Source organism: Rhinolophus ferrumequinum, chromosome 8, assembly GCF_004115265.2.
Source record: "Rhinolophus ferrumequinum isolate MPI-CBG mRhiFer1 chromosome 8, mRhiFer1_v1.p, whole genome shotgun sequence".
Classification (NCBI taxonomy): Eukaryota; Metazoa; Chordata; class Mammalia; order Chiroptera; family Rhinolophidae; genus Rhinolophus; species Rhinolophus ferrumequinum.
Window position 1 is genome coordinate 47459731 of NC_046291.1, and position 12592 is coordinate 47472322.

Sequence of the window (12592 nt, forward strand, 5' to 3'; positions counted from 1 at the left end):
AGACAGCGCGGCCTGCTGCCCCGCCGCGGTGCTGGAGGCTGAAAGAGGAGGGCGTGCCGGCGCGGGGCACCCTCAGCCTCCTGGCCTGGGCGCTGGGCAACTCTCACCTTCCCTCAGGCCCTCTACTGGCGGCCCCGGGGCTCCCCATCCGCCCCCCAGCTGCGGAGACCCGGATTGACCGACCCCCCAGGGCCGAAGCCTTTCGGCCCAGAAGCGGCAGGCTGGCACCCTGCTGTGCGCACAGCCCCTGGACCCACCCGAGCACTATCTCCCTGCGCACTTGTCCGGGGGGCGGTGACTTAGGCATCCCGGGTTTTCCTATAACTGAGCCTGAGATTCTTTCCGGTGTTTCACCCCACCGTCACCCCCCACCCCAAGAAAATAAAAGACTTTATGTTCCTGTGTATCCTCATCACATTCAGGGATCCAAGAAATTATCTCTTAGGAAAGCAGTGTGCCACTGAAAATCCTCCGGCCAGGAATTGCTAGGGGCTCCAAGGAATTATCATCCGGCTAACAACCTTAGATAGTCGCAACTGCATTTAGAATACAAAACATGGAACCAAACTTTGGAGTTTATTTTATTCTAAAAATGGGGGCTTTCCTCTAACTTTTATGATTTTTAATAATCCTGTTTGGAAACGATCATCTTACAGAGTTGACAATTTTCAGATTTATGGAATTTTGCAAGCTTTAAGCAAAGCAGATATAGCAAGCTTAGTGCTGTGGCTTTTCTTAGCATCACTAAGGTAAAATAACACCCCGTCTTCCAGAACCCAGTCCAGGCCTTCAGCCTTTCTGGTTTGGGTAAGAAGTCTTTGGGTATTTGCTTGGAAATAAGGTAAATTGATGGATTGATAGAGACGAGGATAGATGGATATGTAATAAATCAAATGTTAAGTGTTGATATGATCCAAGTGGTGGGTATAAGGCCATGATGAGGGGGTAGTAAAAATTCAATTTTTCTGTGTGTTTGGAAGTTTTTCATTCTAAAATGTTGAGGGGGTAAAGCTGGCTTTGTGTCAGAACTTAATCAAATCCCTACTGTGTATTGTCTGAGATTGGAACAAAATGCCCAATTCTCTTAATTATAGTAGTCTCCCCTTTGCTTTTCAGTAGTTTGGTCTCCACTTTCCGCATTTTCAGTTATCTGAGGGCAACCACATTTGAAAATATTAAATGGAAAATTCCAGAAATAAACGAGAAGTTTTAAATTGTGCCGGGTTCTGAGTAGCCTAAGGAGAGCTGCTGCCCTGCTCCCTCCTGCCAAAACAGGAATCATCCCTGTGTCCAGAGCATCCTTGCTGTGGCACGGTACAGTATTTTGAGAGAGAGAGAGATCACATTCACATAACTTTTATTATAGTCTATTGTTATAAGTTCTGTTTTGTTATTAGTTATTATTGTTAATCTCTTACTGTGCCTAATTTATAAATTAGACTCTATCATAGGTACGTATACATAGAAAAAAATAAGTATATAAAAGGTTCAGTAATGTCCTGGTTTCAAGCATCCACAGGGGGGGTGCCTTGGAACATATCCCCCTATGGATAAGGGCATACAGGGATAACGTACCTCATTTTTTCCTCGGTGCAATGTGGATAATTACGAAATCCTGCAGAGTTGGCAAGAGAAAGGACCCTGTCAAGAGAGCTCTCCCCCACCTCCGCACTTCTATAGGCCCTTAAATCAAGGGCGGACCCTAGTGGTGGGGGAAAGAAATGCAAACCAGCCTCCCACCCCGTTTGAGTCGGCTGGTGGGAAACTCCTTTAACAGCCAGGAGATGGCACACCTTTGTTTACTCGCTACCAGGGGGCTGTCAGGTTGTGTATGCCTTACCCTGGAACCTCTTAATTCATGACTCACCCCGAGAAAGCGCTTCAAGGACACGCGAGAATGCTAGTTCTCTAGGAATCTGAGAAAAGACTTGTACGCCCAGAAATGACAACCTTATTCTCTGACATCCTACCCTAGCTAAACTGTTTATTTTGTCGTTTGCCAGTTTCATTTTAGGAAATGCGAGCGTTACTACCGAACTCTGACGAAACCGACTGCAAAATATGCAGAGTTAAGCGAGGAGCCGCGATGCCAAGTGTGCAGTGTTGCCTTGCCGACTGAGGAAAGCCAGCCAAAGCTCCTGGTACTACAGGGATATCACCTGCCTAGATGGGCAAAACTCCCGGGCTAAGTTTGCCTGGGGGGGGAAGGGCGGGGCCCCGCGCTGCCCCTCCCCCGACCCTTTGTGACGTAAGATAATGCCTGCCACGCGTCGGAACTCGGCTCGCTGGGTAGCCACCAGGGGCGAGTGACACGAGGGAGGGAAAGCAGTAGTCATCTGGGGCCGACTGCAGGAATCATGTATTTCTTACTCAGATTAATCGTTTTCTTTTACATGTGGGGCATTTTTACTGCTCAGGAGGAAGAGGAGAGCACAGAGGAAGTGAAAATAGAAGTTTTGCATCGTCCAGAAAACTGTTCTAAGACAAGCAAGAAGGGAGACCTCCTAAATGCCCATTACGACGGCTTCTTGGCCAAAGACGGCTCGAAATTCTACTGCAGGTAGGAAATGCTGCGAACAGCTCCCAAGTCCAGCTGATGCATGAAACTTCCCCCACCAAGCAGAAGCTTAGTTGATTGGTTGGTTGATTGGTTCTTGATTTTTAACGGTAAGAGTTAAGCCATTTATTCCTAGGGGGGGGGGGGGATCAGATTAGATGCAGTAGTTCCTATTGAACTGAACATTACCTTTTAAATTATTGAAAATGTTGGCCCAAGAAATTATCAGAAATACAATATGTCTGCGCACGTCCTTGACCACCATCACTGCCCTTGGGACGTACAGAAGTAAATCAAGATACTGTCTGTAAGGATGCTCACTCTTTTCTTTTGCTATGGGTTGGAGTCTCTTTACAGAGGATTAAGTAGGGTAGTTTAAGGGATTTTATCTGGCCTTCAGAAGCATCATATTTACAGGCTGGGGGCCACTTTCCAACTGCATCAAGAAAGCACTACAACAGTGACTTTACCTGGTGACTTCTGTGTCCTCCCACCTCACCCCTCCCACCTGTGTGCTTCCACCTGACCCCTCATTCCACCACTGCCTACTCTGATTTCATTGATGGTTTATTACTCAGAAGAAGAATGTCTTTTCTTCACCCTATAAAGATAGGATTGGGGAAAGTTAGTTCTTTCCATTTAGAAAAATATAGAGAACTTTAATGAGAAGAAAATGTACAAATTTTAAATACGTTTCAAATGACTTTTTGAGGCTAAACCTGTACCATCATTTTTTAAGAAAAAATCCAGAGAGGTTAAAGGAATTATTTGGACAAGTCATGCAGGTAGGTAAGGGCAGGAGACCCATTAAAAAGTTAACTGTTGAATACCTTTTGTAAAGATGACAAAAAGAAAATGAGATGACTCATAATGACTAGCTTTGGACAAATCATACTTCGTTCTGGCTATTACAAGGTAAGTTTGAGCCAAACACCCCATTTCAGAATGAGTGCTAGTATGGGAAAAGAGGTAAGAGAGGACTCCAATTTGAATAGAACTAAGAGCCCAGATGTGTTTTAAAGTTTGATTTCATTTTTCTTGAAATCAGCTTACCTAAGTTTTGCTTTTCGTGATAGCCGGACCCAAAATGAAGGCCACCCAAAATGGTTTGTTCTTGGTGTCGGGCAAGTCATAAAAGGCCTAGATATTGCTATGATGGAGATGTGCCCCGGAGAGAAGCGAAAAGTGATCATACCCCCTTCACTTGCATATGGAAAGAAAGGCTATGGTAAGGTGTTTTAATATTTATAATCTGCATTATATTTAAAAATAAATCATAGACTTTGGGTATATATCCAAAAGAATTGAAAGCAGATTCTCAAAGAGATATTTGTACAGCTATGGTCACAGCAGCACTAATCACAAGAGCCAAAAAGTGGAAATAACCCAAGTGTCCATCGACAGATGAATGTGGTATTTACATACAACGACATATTATTCAGCCTTAAAAAGGAAGGACATTCTGACACATGCTATAACATTAATGAACCTTGAATACTTTATGCTAAGTGAAATAAGCTAATCAGAAAAGACAACTAGATGATTCCACTTATACGAGGTACCTAGAATAGCCAAATCCATTGAGACAGAAAGAGGATGGTTGCCAGAACCTGGGGATAGAGGGTAGAATAGGGAATTGTTGTTTAATGGGTATAGAGTTTCAGTTTTGCAAGATGAACTCATTCTGGAGATTGGTTGCACAGCAAGGTGAATATATTTGACATTACTGAACAGTACACTTAAGATGATTATACTGTTAAATTTTATGTTACATGTATTTTCCCACAATTAAACATTTTTGAATCTCTAAAAAAAAGTTAAAATAAAATAAAAATCATAGAAGAAATAATTACAGAACTATTAAGTACAATAAACTTTAGCTGTATCTAGTCCAGTCCCGCCCAGTCCCCTCTTATTAATATAAAGAAAATAATACCTTGTTGGAATACAATCTCTGGCCAGAGTTCTTTCTCCCACCTAGTGGCAACACCCATAATGATCATGTATGTTCTATAAGCTCTACCTTAGCCATTTTTGTTTTTAGCATAATGTATATTTGTTTTAACATAAAAGTCTATAGTACATACCTTCAGTAAGCAGTACCAAAGTCAAACTCATAAAACTCAGGAAACTGGAATATATGAATAAATTTCAGAGTAAAAGGACGGCGCTGGAACATTGTAAAAAGAACATCTGAAATAGATGTCAGTCACTATTACCCAAGTTCAGGAGAAGTCTTGAAATATGGAAGAATTGAACTGCTTCTTTCAACATCTTACCTATTTTTAAAAATACTAGAGGGAGATCTGAAAACCTAGGTAAAATAGATAAATAGGGAAAATGTTTGCAACACATGAAGACTTAACTAACCAATAATAAAAATGACTCATCCTTAGAAGTGGGCAAGTTTATAAACAAGTGACCCAATAACAAAAAATATATATACAAATTACCTGTAAACTTAAGAAAATACTTAATTTTATTCATAATTAAAGAAAGAGAAATTAAAACAAAAATGAGACACCATTTTCACCCATCAGATTAGCAAAGACGTGAAAGTTGGCAAAGGTATGAAAAAACCAGCAGTCTCATGCGTTATTGCTGGGGATGTAAATTATTCGACCTTTCTAGAAATTTCTATCAAATTTATAATGACCCATAGTTCCATTTGCAGGAGCGTGCACAGAGCTATGTATAAAAGCACATTCATTGCAGACTTTTTGGTAGCAAAAGACTAGGAACTACCTGAATATCCATCAATAGGAAATCAATTAAATAAATCATGATATATCTATATATACAATGGATTACTGTGCAGCCAGTAAAAAGAATGAAGTAAAGCCATGTGTAGTAATACATTAAAAATAAAGTGGGATAGAACATATTCATGCAAGGACTATTTATTGAACGTCAATGCCAAGCTCTGTTCCAGGCACTGAGCATAAAGCAGTGTACAAAGCAGAAAAAATTCCCTATTCTCAATGAGCTTACATGTGAGAGGGGGAATCTCACATACACATCATATATCTATGTAGACTCTACTTAGAAAGATATAGTCATCCGATGACATTCAGTAGTCATTCAATGACATTCAGTAGTCATCCGATGACATTCAGTAGTCCTACGAAGGAGTCATAAGGGTCAGGGATGAGGAAATTTCTTTTTCACTCTGTAATATTTTGTACTGTTTAAGTTTGTCACCATATGCATGTATTAACTTTTTCAAACTCACTAGAATCAAAAGTGGAGTGGAATAGAGAACCTGTTTGAAGGGGGGAAATGGGCAGTCTGTTAGCGAGACAGTTTCCAGCTTGCGTTCTCAATTAAGCCCTTGCTTCCTAGTGCTTTGTGAGGATGATAAAGAATCTTTACCTCATTCTATTTAGAGCCCTTGCTAACTCCACCTATTTTAAATATTTAGTATATAATTAAAGTAATTAAAAATTAATTTTCTGTGATGAGATATTGTCTCCCAGCAATATCTCCCAACTGCCAAATATTTCAGTGAAATGTCATGCTCTCTTTGAAGCTGTTGGTTTTACTCATTCCAGTAGTGATTCCCTCACCTCTTTTTCCCATCAAGAGCCCGTGATCACTGCTCCAAACTGGATTGGAGGGAGGTTAGTGGTACAAGTCAGACCCAATCAGATTTTAAACTCCTAAAGAGACAGTTTCAGGTAACTACAGCTTCATTTTCAATGCTTTTTGCCAATCATTTGGTCCCATCAAAATAGCTCCCTCAGAATGATAATTTCTAGATCCTATTTTTAGTTAAGGAAACGGGGCGGGGGGGAGAGAGACAGAGAGAGAAAGAGAGAGAGAGAGAGAGAGAGAGAGAGAGAGAGAGAGAGAGAGATAAAGAATTAAAGATAAATTAAATTGAATGCAGTACTTGTCCTTAAAACGTTGTCATAGGTTGAGGCCAATTCTAAGCAAAATGATACTGGCAAAGCTTGCCTTTCAGCCTCTTTGATCTCATTTTCAGAATTTCTCTTTTGTGTTGTTTCATCAGATGCCTCCACAATCTGCCTACCACTGGAGCACCTGCTCCCCTATCAGCCTATATCACCCACATGCCTCATCAAGAGGTGCTCATCCTGGGTCCCATTACCTTAAGGCAAATGACTAGTTTATCCTTTTTGTAAACTAATTTGTGCTTGGAGATGAAGGACTACCCAGGCTGCCTAAACTGTTAATAAACCAAACTCTTGCTGCAGAGATGTTGAAATTTAGAAATTGGTTCATATTCAACTTGAAGTGTCTCCACTAAACATAAAAATAGTGAATCTCATTAGTAACACCATCAACACCTTCTTTTTACATGTAACGAAACTGAAGCCCAAACGGAAGTGTGTTCTTTAGAATGTAGTTAACAGCTGGTTTATCTGTATTACAATAGCTTGGATTAGATTATTTTAAAAGTTGTGGTATAGACCATAAGTAACTCTTTAACAAACAATTTCTTGATCAAATAAGCTTTTCAAAATAAGTTGTGATTAAGAGCTAACATTAACTATAACTTTATTTTAGGTAGTACTTGAAGAAGTCTTTCTTCTGCGCAATGTGCTTGCCTCATGTCACAGAGCACCCCTGCATGTCTTGAAATGCATGTGACTTGTTAGTGCTTTAATTAACAGTACCTGTGGTATGTATAGATTCTTTACATTAACTCCCGTCTTTGATCTGCTTCTCTAAATACAAGCAATTCTATAGCAAAATGCATATTTTTCTCTTCTTTATACTATAATTATTTTTGTAAGAAAAATCCTACTTGGCAGTATTTTCTATGTTTATAGTAGAATCGTTCAGAAACGTTGACTTGTAATATTTTTTCTTAAGAAATTTGAATTTGTGTTTTGAATTTGTTTTTAATTATTGTTGAGAGAAGTTGTTTTTCTGTTATAAGGATATCATAACTGGACAGAATAGGAATGGGCTCTGTAAAACTGATCATTGAATCAATCTTGAGCTCTTTTACTCTAAAGTCAGGTAATATGTGGTACTGCGTTTCCCCGAATATAAGACTGGGTCTTATATTAATTTTTGCTCCATTCGGACTAATTTTCAGGAGATGTCTTATTTTTTCATGTACAACAATCTACATTTATTCAAATATACTCATGTCGTCTTCTTCTGGAACATCGTCATAATGTACCAAATGCGTCCGTCTGGCTGAGATCTTAACTGGGGCTTATTTTCGGGGTAGGTCTTACTTTCGGGAAAACCTTGGTTGGGATAGTCACATTAGTCATGTGATGCATGCGTAGGTTTTTCTACGTCCTGGCTTTGGAGATGACTGATCCACTTCTTTTGGCTTTCAAGCTCTTTTCTCTTTGCCTTATATAAACACGTTAGCAAGAATTCTCTGTTTTTTCATTAAAGAAATTACTGGTTCCTTCAAAGAACAAACTTAGCCCTATTTAAAATAAATGATAGGGGTCATTCCGTGAACAAATATTTGAGGGACTAGATCAGGCAATCAGTGAGATTCTGGGAATATCCCACAAGCCACACACTGCCTCTTAGCAAGTCTTTTCTACAGGTCATTTTTATGAAATGGTCATCTGAAATAGCCCATAGATTGCTAAAATCATCTGTGACATCAGTTAATGGGTTAATTTCATTAAAGAGAACTATTCAACTTAATATTTAAAATTTTTTATTGTGTTTAGAAATTTCTTCATAAAATTGTTACTGGTTTATTCTGTCATTGCACTTATTTTTTTAATGTCTATGAAGAGTTTGAATTTGAACAATATAAACTTGTTTTATTTATGCTGGCAAATAACTATAAAAAATCATTTTCTAAAAGATTACTGATCTATGCTTTGAAATTTTTCTGCCCATGCATTTCTTCTTTGTACCAGCTCTCTTGTTGTATAATGATGGGGTATAGTAATAAAAATTACATGATTTATATTTAATTTAATCAGGAAATAATGGTCCCCTGGGTCCTTAGAACTGACTTGGTTTAAAAACATATGGAAAAATATTTTGTTTAAAGTATTTAGAAAGCAGTTTTTATAGATACAAAGTAATGTAATACTAAAATGACTATTTGTGAATAAATATTTGAACATTATTTTCATGTAAGTTAAACTATTAAAATTTATACCTTTAGCAGAAGGCAAGATTCCACCTGATGCAACGTTGATTTTTGAGATTGAACTTTATGCTGTGACCAAAGGACCACGAAGCATTGAAACATTTAAACAGATAGACACAGATAATGACAGGAAACTCTCTAAAACTGAGGTAATTCAAACATATTTCATGTGTACAACCTAATTTTTTATCACAATATAAATAAATGTGTGTTACAACTATTATTTTTTACTTCTACCTAGAGTGGAATGATTACTTTGCTTTTATAGAGCTGGATAAAAGAAAGTCTAAGCTCCAAGAAGAAAATGTGCTTTTTCAATATAAAACGTGTAATTGAGTTGTCCTGTTCGACTTAATTTCTGTAAGAGGGTCATTAAAATACCAAACTAAACTTTAGGGAGTGTTCCCATTATCTAGACTACAGGAGCAGATCTCTTTCAAGCAGCACTGGAGGAATTTGTAGCAGGGCAAATGATTCCCACCTCATAGGATTGTGAGGATTACATGAGATTACAAAAAGAGCTAGCAAGGATTTGAATTGCGTGGACTGGAAAGTTGGTAAGCAGGAGTGGGGAGTTCAGGTACCTAGCTTCTGCATCCCAGTTAGTCTTAATATGAACTGAGGGATTAATGCAGATCCTAGAAGAAGAATAGGTCAGTTTTTCCCACACTTTCTCCGTACCAGGTACAATTATAAACCCATTAATGTATGACCTTACTTAATCTCCGTGGCAATTTATGAGATAGACACTGTTTCATCATCCCCATTTTATAGAAGGAGCAAATGACACCCAGACAGCTTAAGTAACTAGCTGAAGGTCACACAGCTCTAAGTGACAAAACCAGATTGGAACCTGGGCAATATGGCTCCACTGCTGTGCTCTTAACCATGAGTCTTTCAGAGTTTCCATCATGCATGTTTCAGGGCTAATGGTTTTTTTGTTGAAGTCTGGTGCCTTACCAAGTCCCACTGACTATACTCTTTTTGCTTAAACTGAGTAACCCAGTTAGTTGTCTCCCCTCTGACTGGAGGCAGTTTAACATACATAATTCTTACCAACTAAGCGAATAATAAAAGGCAACTAGATCATTGATTTAAGTGATAAAAGTAAGACCCTTTCTGTTTCTTTCTCTCTCCCTCTCCATTCTTTTCCCCACCCTAATCCCTCCCCTTCCTTCTGCATGATATTATTAGTAAGGAATTCCTCTGAAGCTCTTTGGTTGGTCAACGAGGGAAGAGGGATAAGAGAAGGGGAACATCCCCTGTTCCTTAAGAGCAGCAATTAGAGCGGTGGCAAACTGTCCCCAGTGGACGCCTTATCACCCTTTTTAGAATGAACAGCAGCTACCGATGAATTCACTCAAGAGCTCAGCCTGTGCACACAAACCATTCAATATCACATGCACACCACAGGCGCATTCTGCAGTATGAATACTCCTCAGTAGACCTTAGGGAATCATCAGTTCTTTTCTGGAAAATAGAAATAGAGGAAGTGCAAAATAGTGACATGCTTAGCTACAATTTGCCCAGATGTTTCTCAGGCGTCAGCTAAATTACCACTAGATTTATAAGAATGATTTTCATATGCTTGAATCATAACAATAGCTGTCTTTTATTGACAGCCGTAACATGACTAATCCTCACATCAATCGTACAATATAGATTCTATTTCCTTCCTTTTACAGATGATAAAACTGAGGTTCAGAGAGGTTAAATTATTTGTCCAAGACCACACACCCAATACATGGCAAAGCCTGGATTTGAAACACAATCTAAAAGTAACTATGTACCTTCATCATCACAAAGATTTAGTCAGTTATTTCTTCAGTATAATTAAGGGCAGAGGAAGGATAATTATAGAATTTTATTAAATGACAAAGTGGAAATAATGTGGACCCTATTGCCAGCAAAATTAAGGTCATGCTCTTACTCACTGCCTTTTTGTACCTCTTCACTATCGTGTACTAGAAAAGTAAATTTTGAAACTCAGCAGTATTGGTTATGAAAATATATTTGCTTACTTAGAAACTGAGGAATATTTGAAGCTATTTAAAATTCTTTACACCTACATAGGATTAGGAAGTCTCAATTGGAAGAAAAAAATGCATCTCTCTCATATAGGATGAAAGTCTCATTTGAGAATAGTGGATATATCCTTCATTAAGATCCATTAACCATTCTAAAATAAAGTCTACTAGCAATGGATTGAGTTTGGATATGTATTGCTGAAAACCTCCCTGGGTTCAACTTTAGCCTTCAAAAATACCGTCACCTCTAAAATGTCCAGCCTTGCGGCACATTATCTCCAGATTATTGTGCATTGATTTATTTAGTTATTATATATGCGTATATTAGCTCTTTCCATGAAAATATAATTGTGTGACATATATAATTTTACATTTTTTAGTAGCCACATCTTTTAAAAAGTAAAAACAAACAGGTGAAATTAATTTCAATACTATGTTTTGTTTAACTCAATATATCTAAAATATGACCATTTCAACATTAAATCAACATATTAATTGCCAATGAGATGCTTTTTTTATTGTCTTAAAAATTTGTTGTGTATTTTACCCTTAGTGTAACATATGTTTGGTATAGCCACATCTCAAGTGCTTAGTAGTCACCTGTGGCTAGCAGCTATCACATTAGGCAATGTTTATAATGTGTTTTTGCTTAGAGAAATGCCGTATTATACAGAGAAAAGGGAATACTTCAGAATACCTGTTCTTTATTTGTCATTATTGGAGAGATTGTCAATCATTTGTAGATTTTAGGGAGAGCTTATAGAAGCAGAGAAAAATTAAGAAAATTAAATTTTGTTTCAAAACCTGTGGTTGGTTTTTATTGATTACACAACATATTTATTAATTTTAGACATGATAGAAACAACACCAATTTGGATTTTATTCACTAATGAAAAATCATTGAGAGTGAATTTCCTCTGATAATGTGGACAGTGTAGATTATTAGAAAGCATTTAGTTTCAACAAAATTCAATTCAGATGTTAATCTTTGAGTATGTACCACTAACCATCTATAATCTCAGGGAAGCTAATTTGAAGATGTTTCTCTGCAGAAAATTGCTTCAAAAAAATAAAACCTCAAATAGATTTTTAAAATTTTGTATCACTTGTTATAAGCAATCCTAGATATGAATTTCTTTGTGTAAACATTTCCTCAAAGTTACTAGAAATTTATTGTGACATCTTTTTATTAATGAAATATTATTTTGGCCCTTTAGATACATCATTACCTGAAAAGAGAATATGAAAAAGATGAGAAGCCACGTGACAAGTCATATCAGAATGCAGTTTTAGAAGATATTTTTAAGAAGAATGACCATGATGGTGATGGCTTTATTTCTTCCAAGGAATACAACGTATATCAACATGATGAACTATAGCATATTTTTATTCCTAAATTTTCTTAGTTACTTACCATACTTTATAAAACAAAGTCACTTTTCTCCAAGTTGTATTTTCTATTTTTTCCCCTTGAGAACATACTTTGATCCCCTCAATACATGTAATTTTGGAATAAATGTGAGGCTGTTGTGCAAGGTATGACTATGTTTCCTATTGCTTTATTCTGTGAACACGCATTGCAGTCCCATGAAATCAATCTCTGTGTCCCAGTGGGTGATTTCCCCCTTCAGGATATAGGAGGACACCTATGTCAAAATCTACAAGCTCTTCCCAACTCTAATCTTAAAGATAGAATACCTATCCATTTTTTAATATTTTAAATGTTAAAATGCTCTATATTTTTAAAATATTCAAAAGGGACCTGGGAATTAATGTTTCAATGTTTGTACATTTCATAGTATTATGGATAGTAACAATATTAAAATCACAGGACTTCTGGTATGCATGCAGGAAAATATAAGTTGAATAACTGTTCCACAGAGCCTCAACACTTTTTGAGGT

General features: G+C 37.5%; 1 protein-coding gene across 1 annotated transcript; it reads left to right on the top strand.

Annotated features, from left to right (window-relative positions):
• The first annotated feature begins 2295 nt into the window (after nucleotides 1-2295).
• FKBP7 (FKBP prolyl isomerase 7) lies at nucleotides 2296-12225 on the top strand. Its single transcript, XM_033111483.1, has 4 exons — nucleotides 2296-2560; nucleotides 3634-3785; nucleotides 8679-8812; nucleotides 11908-12225. Exons 1-4 carry the CDS (start codon nucleotides 2358-2360, stop codon nucleotides 12067-12069), a joined length of 651 nt encoding a protein of 216 aa, XP_032967374.1. The 5' UTR covers nucleotides 2296-2357; the 3' UTR covers nucleotides 12070-12225.
• The last annotated feature ends 367 nt before the right edge of the window (nucleotides 12226-12592 follow it).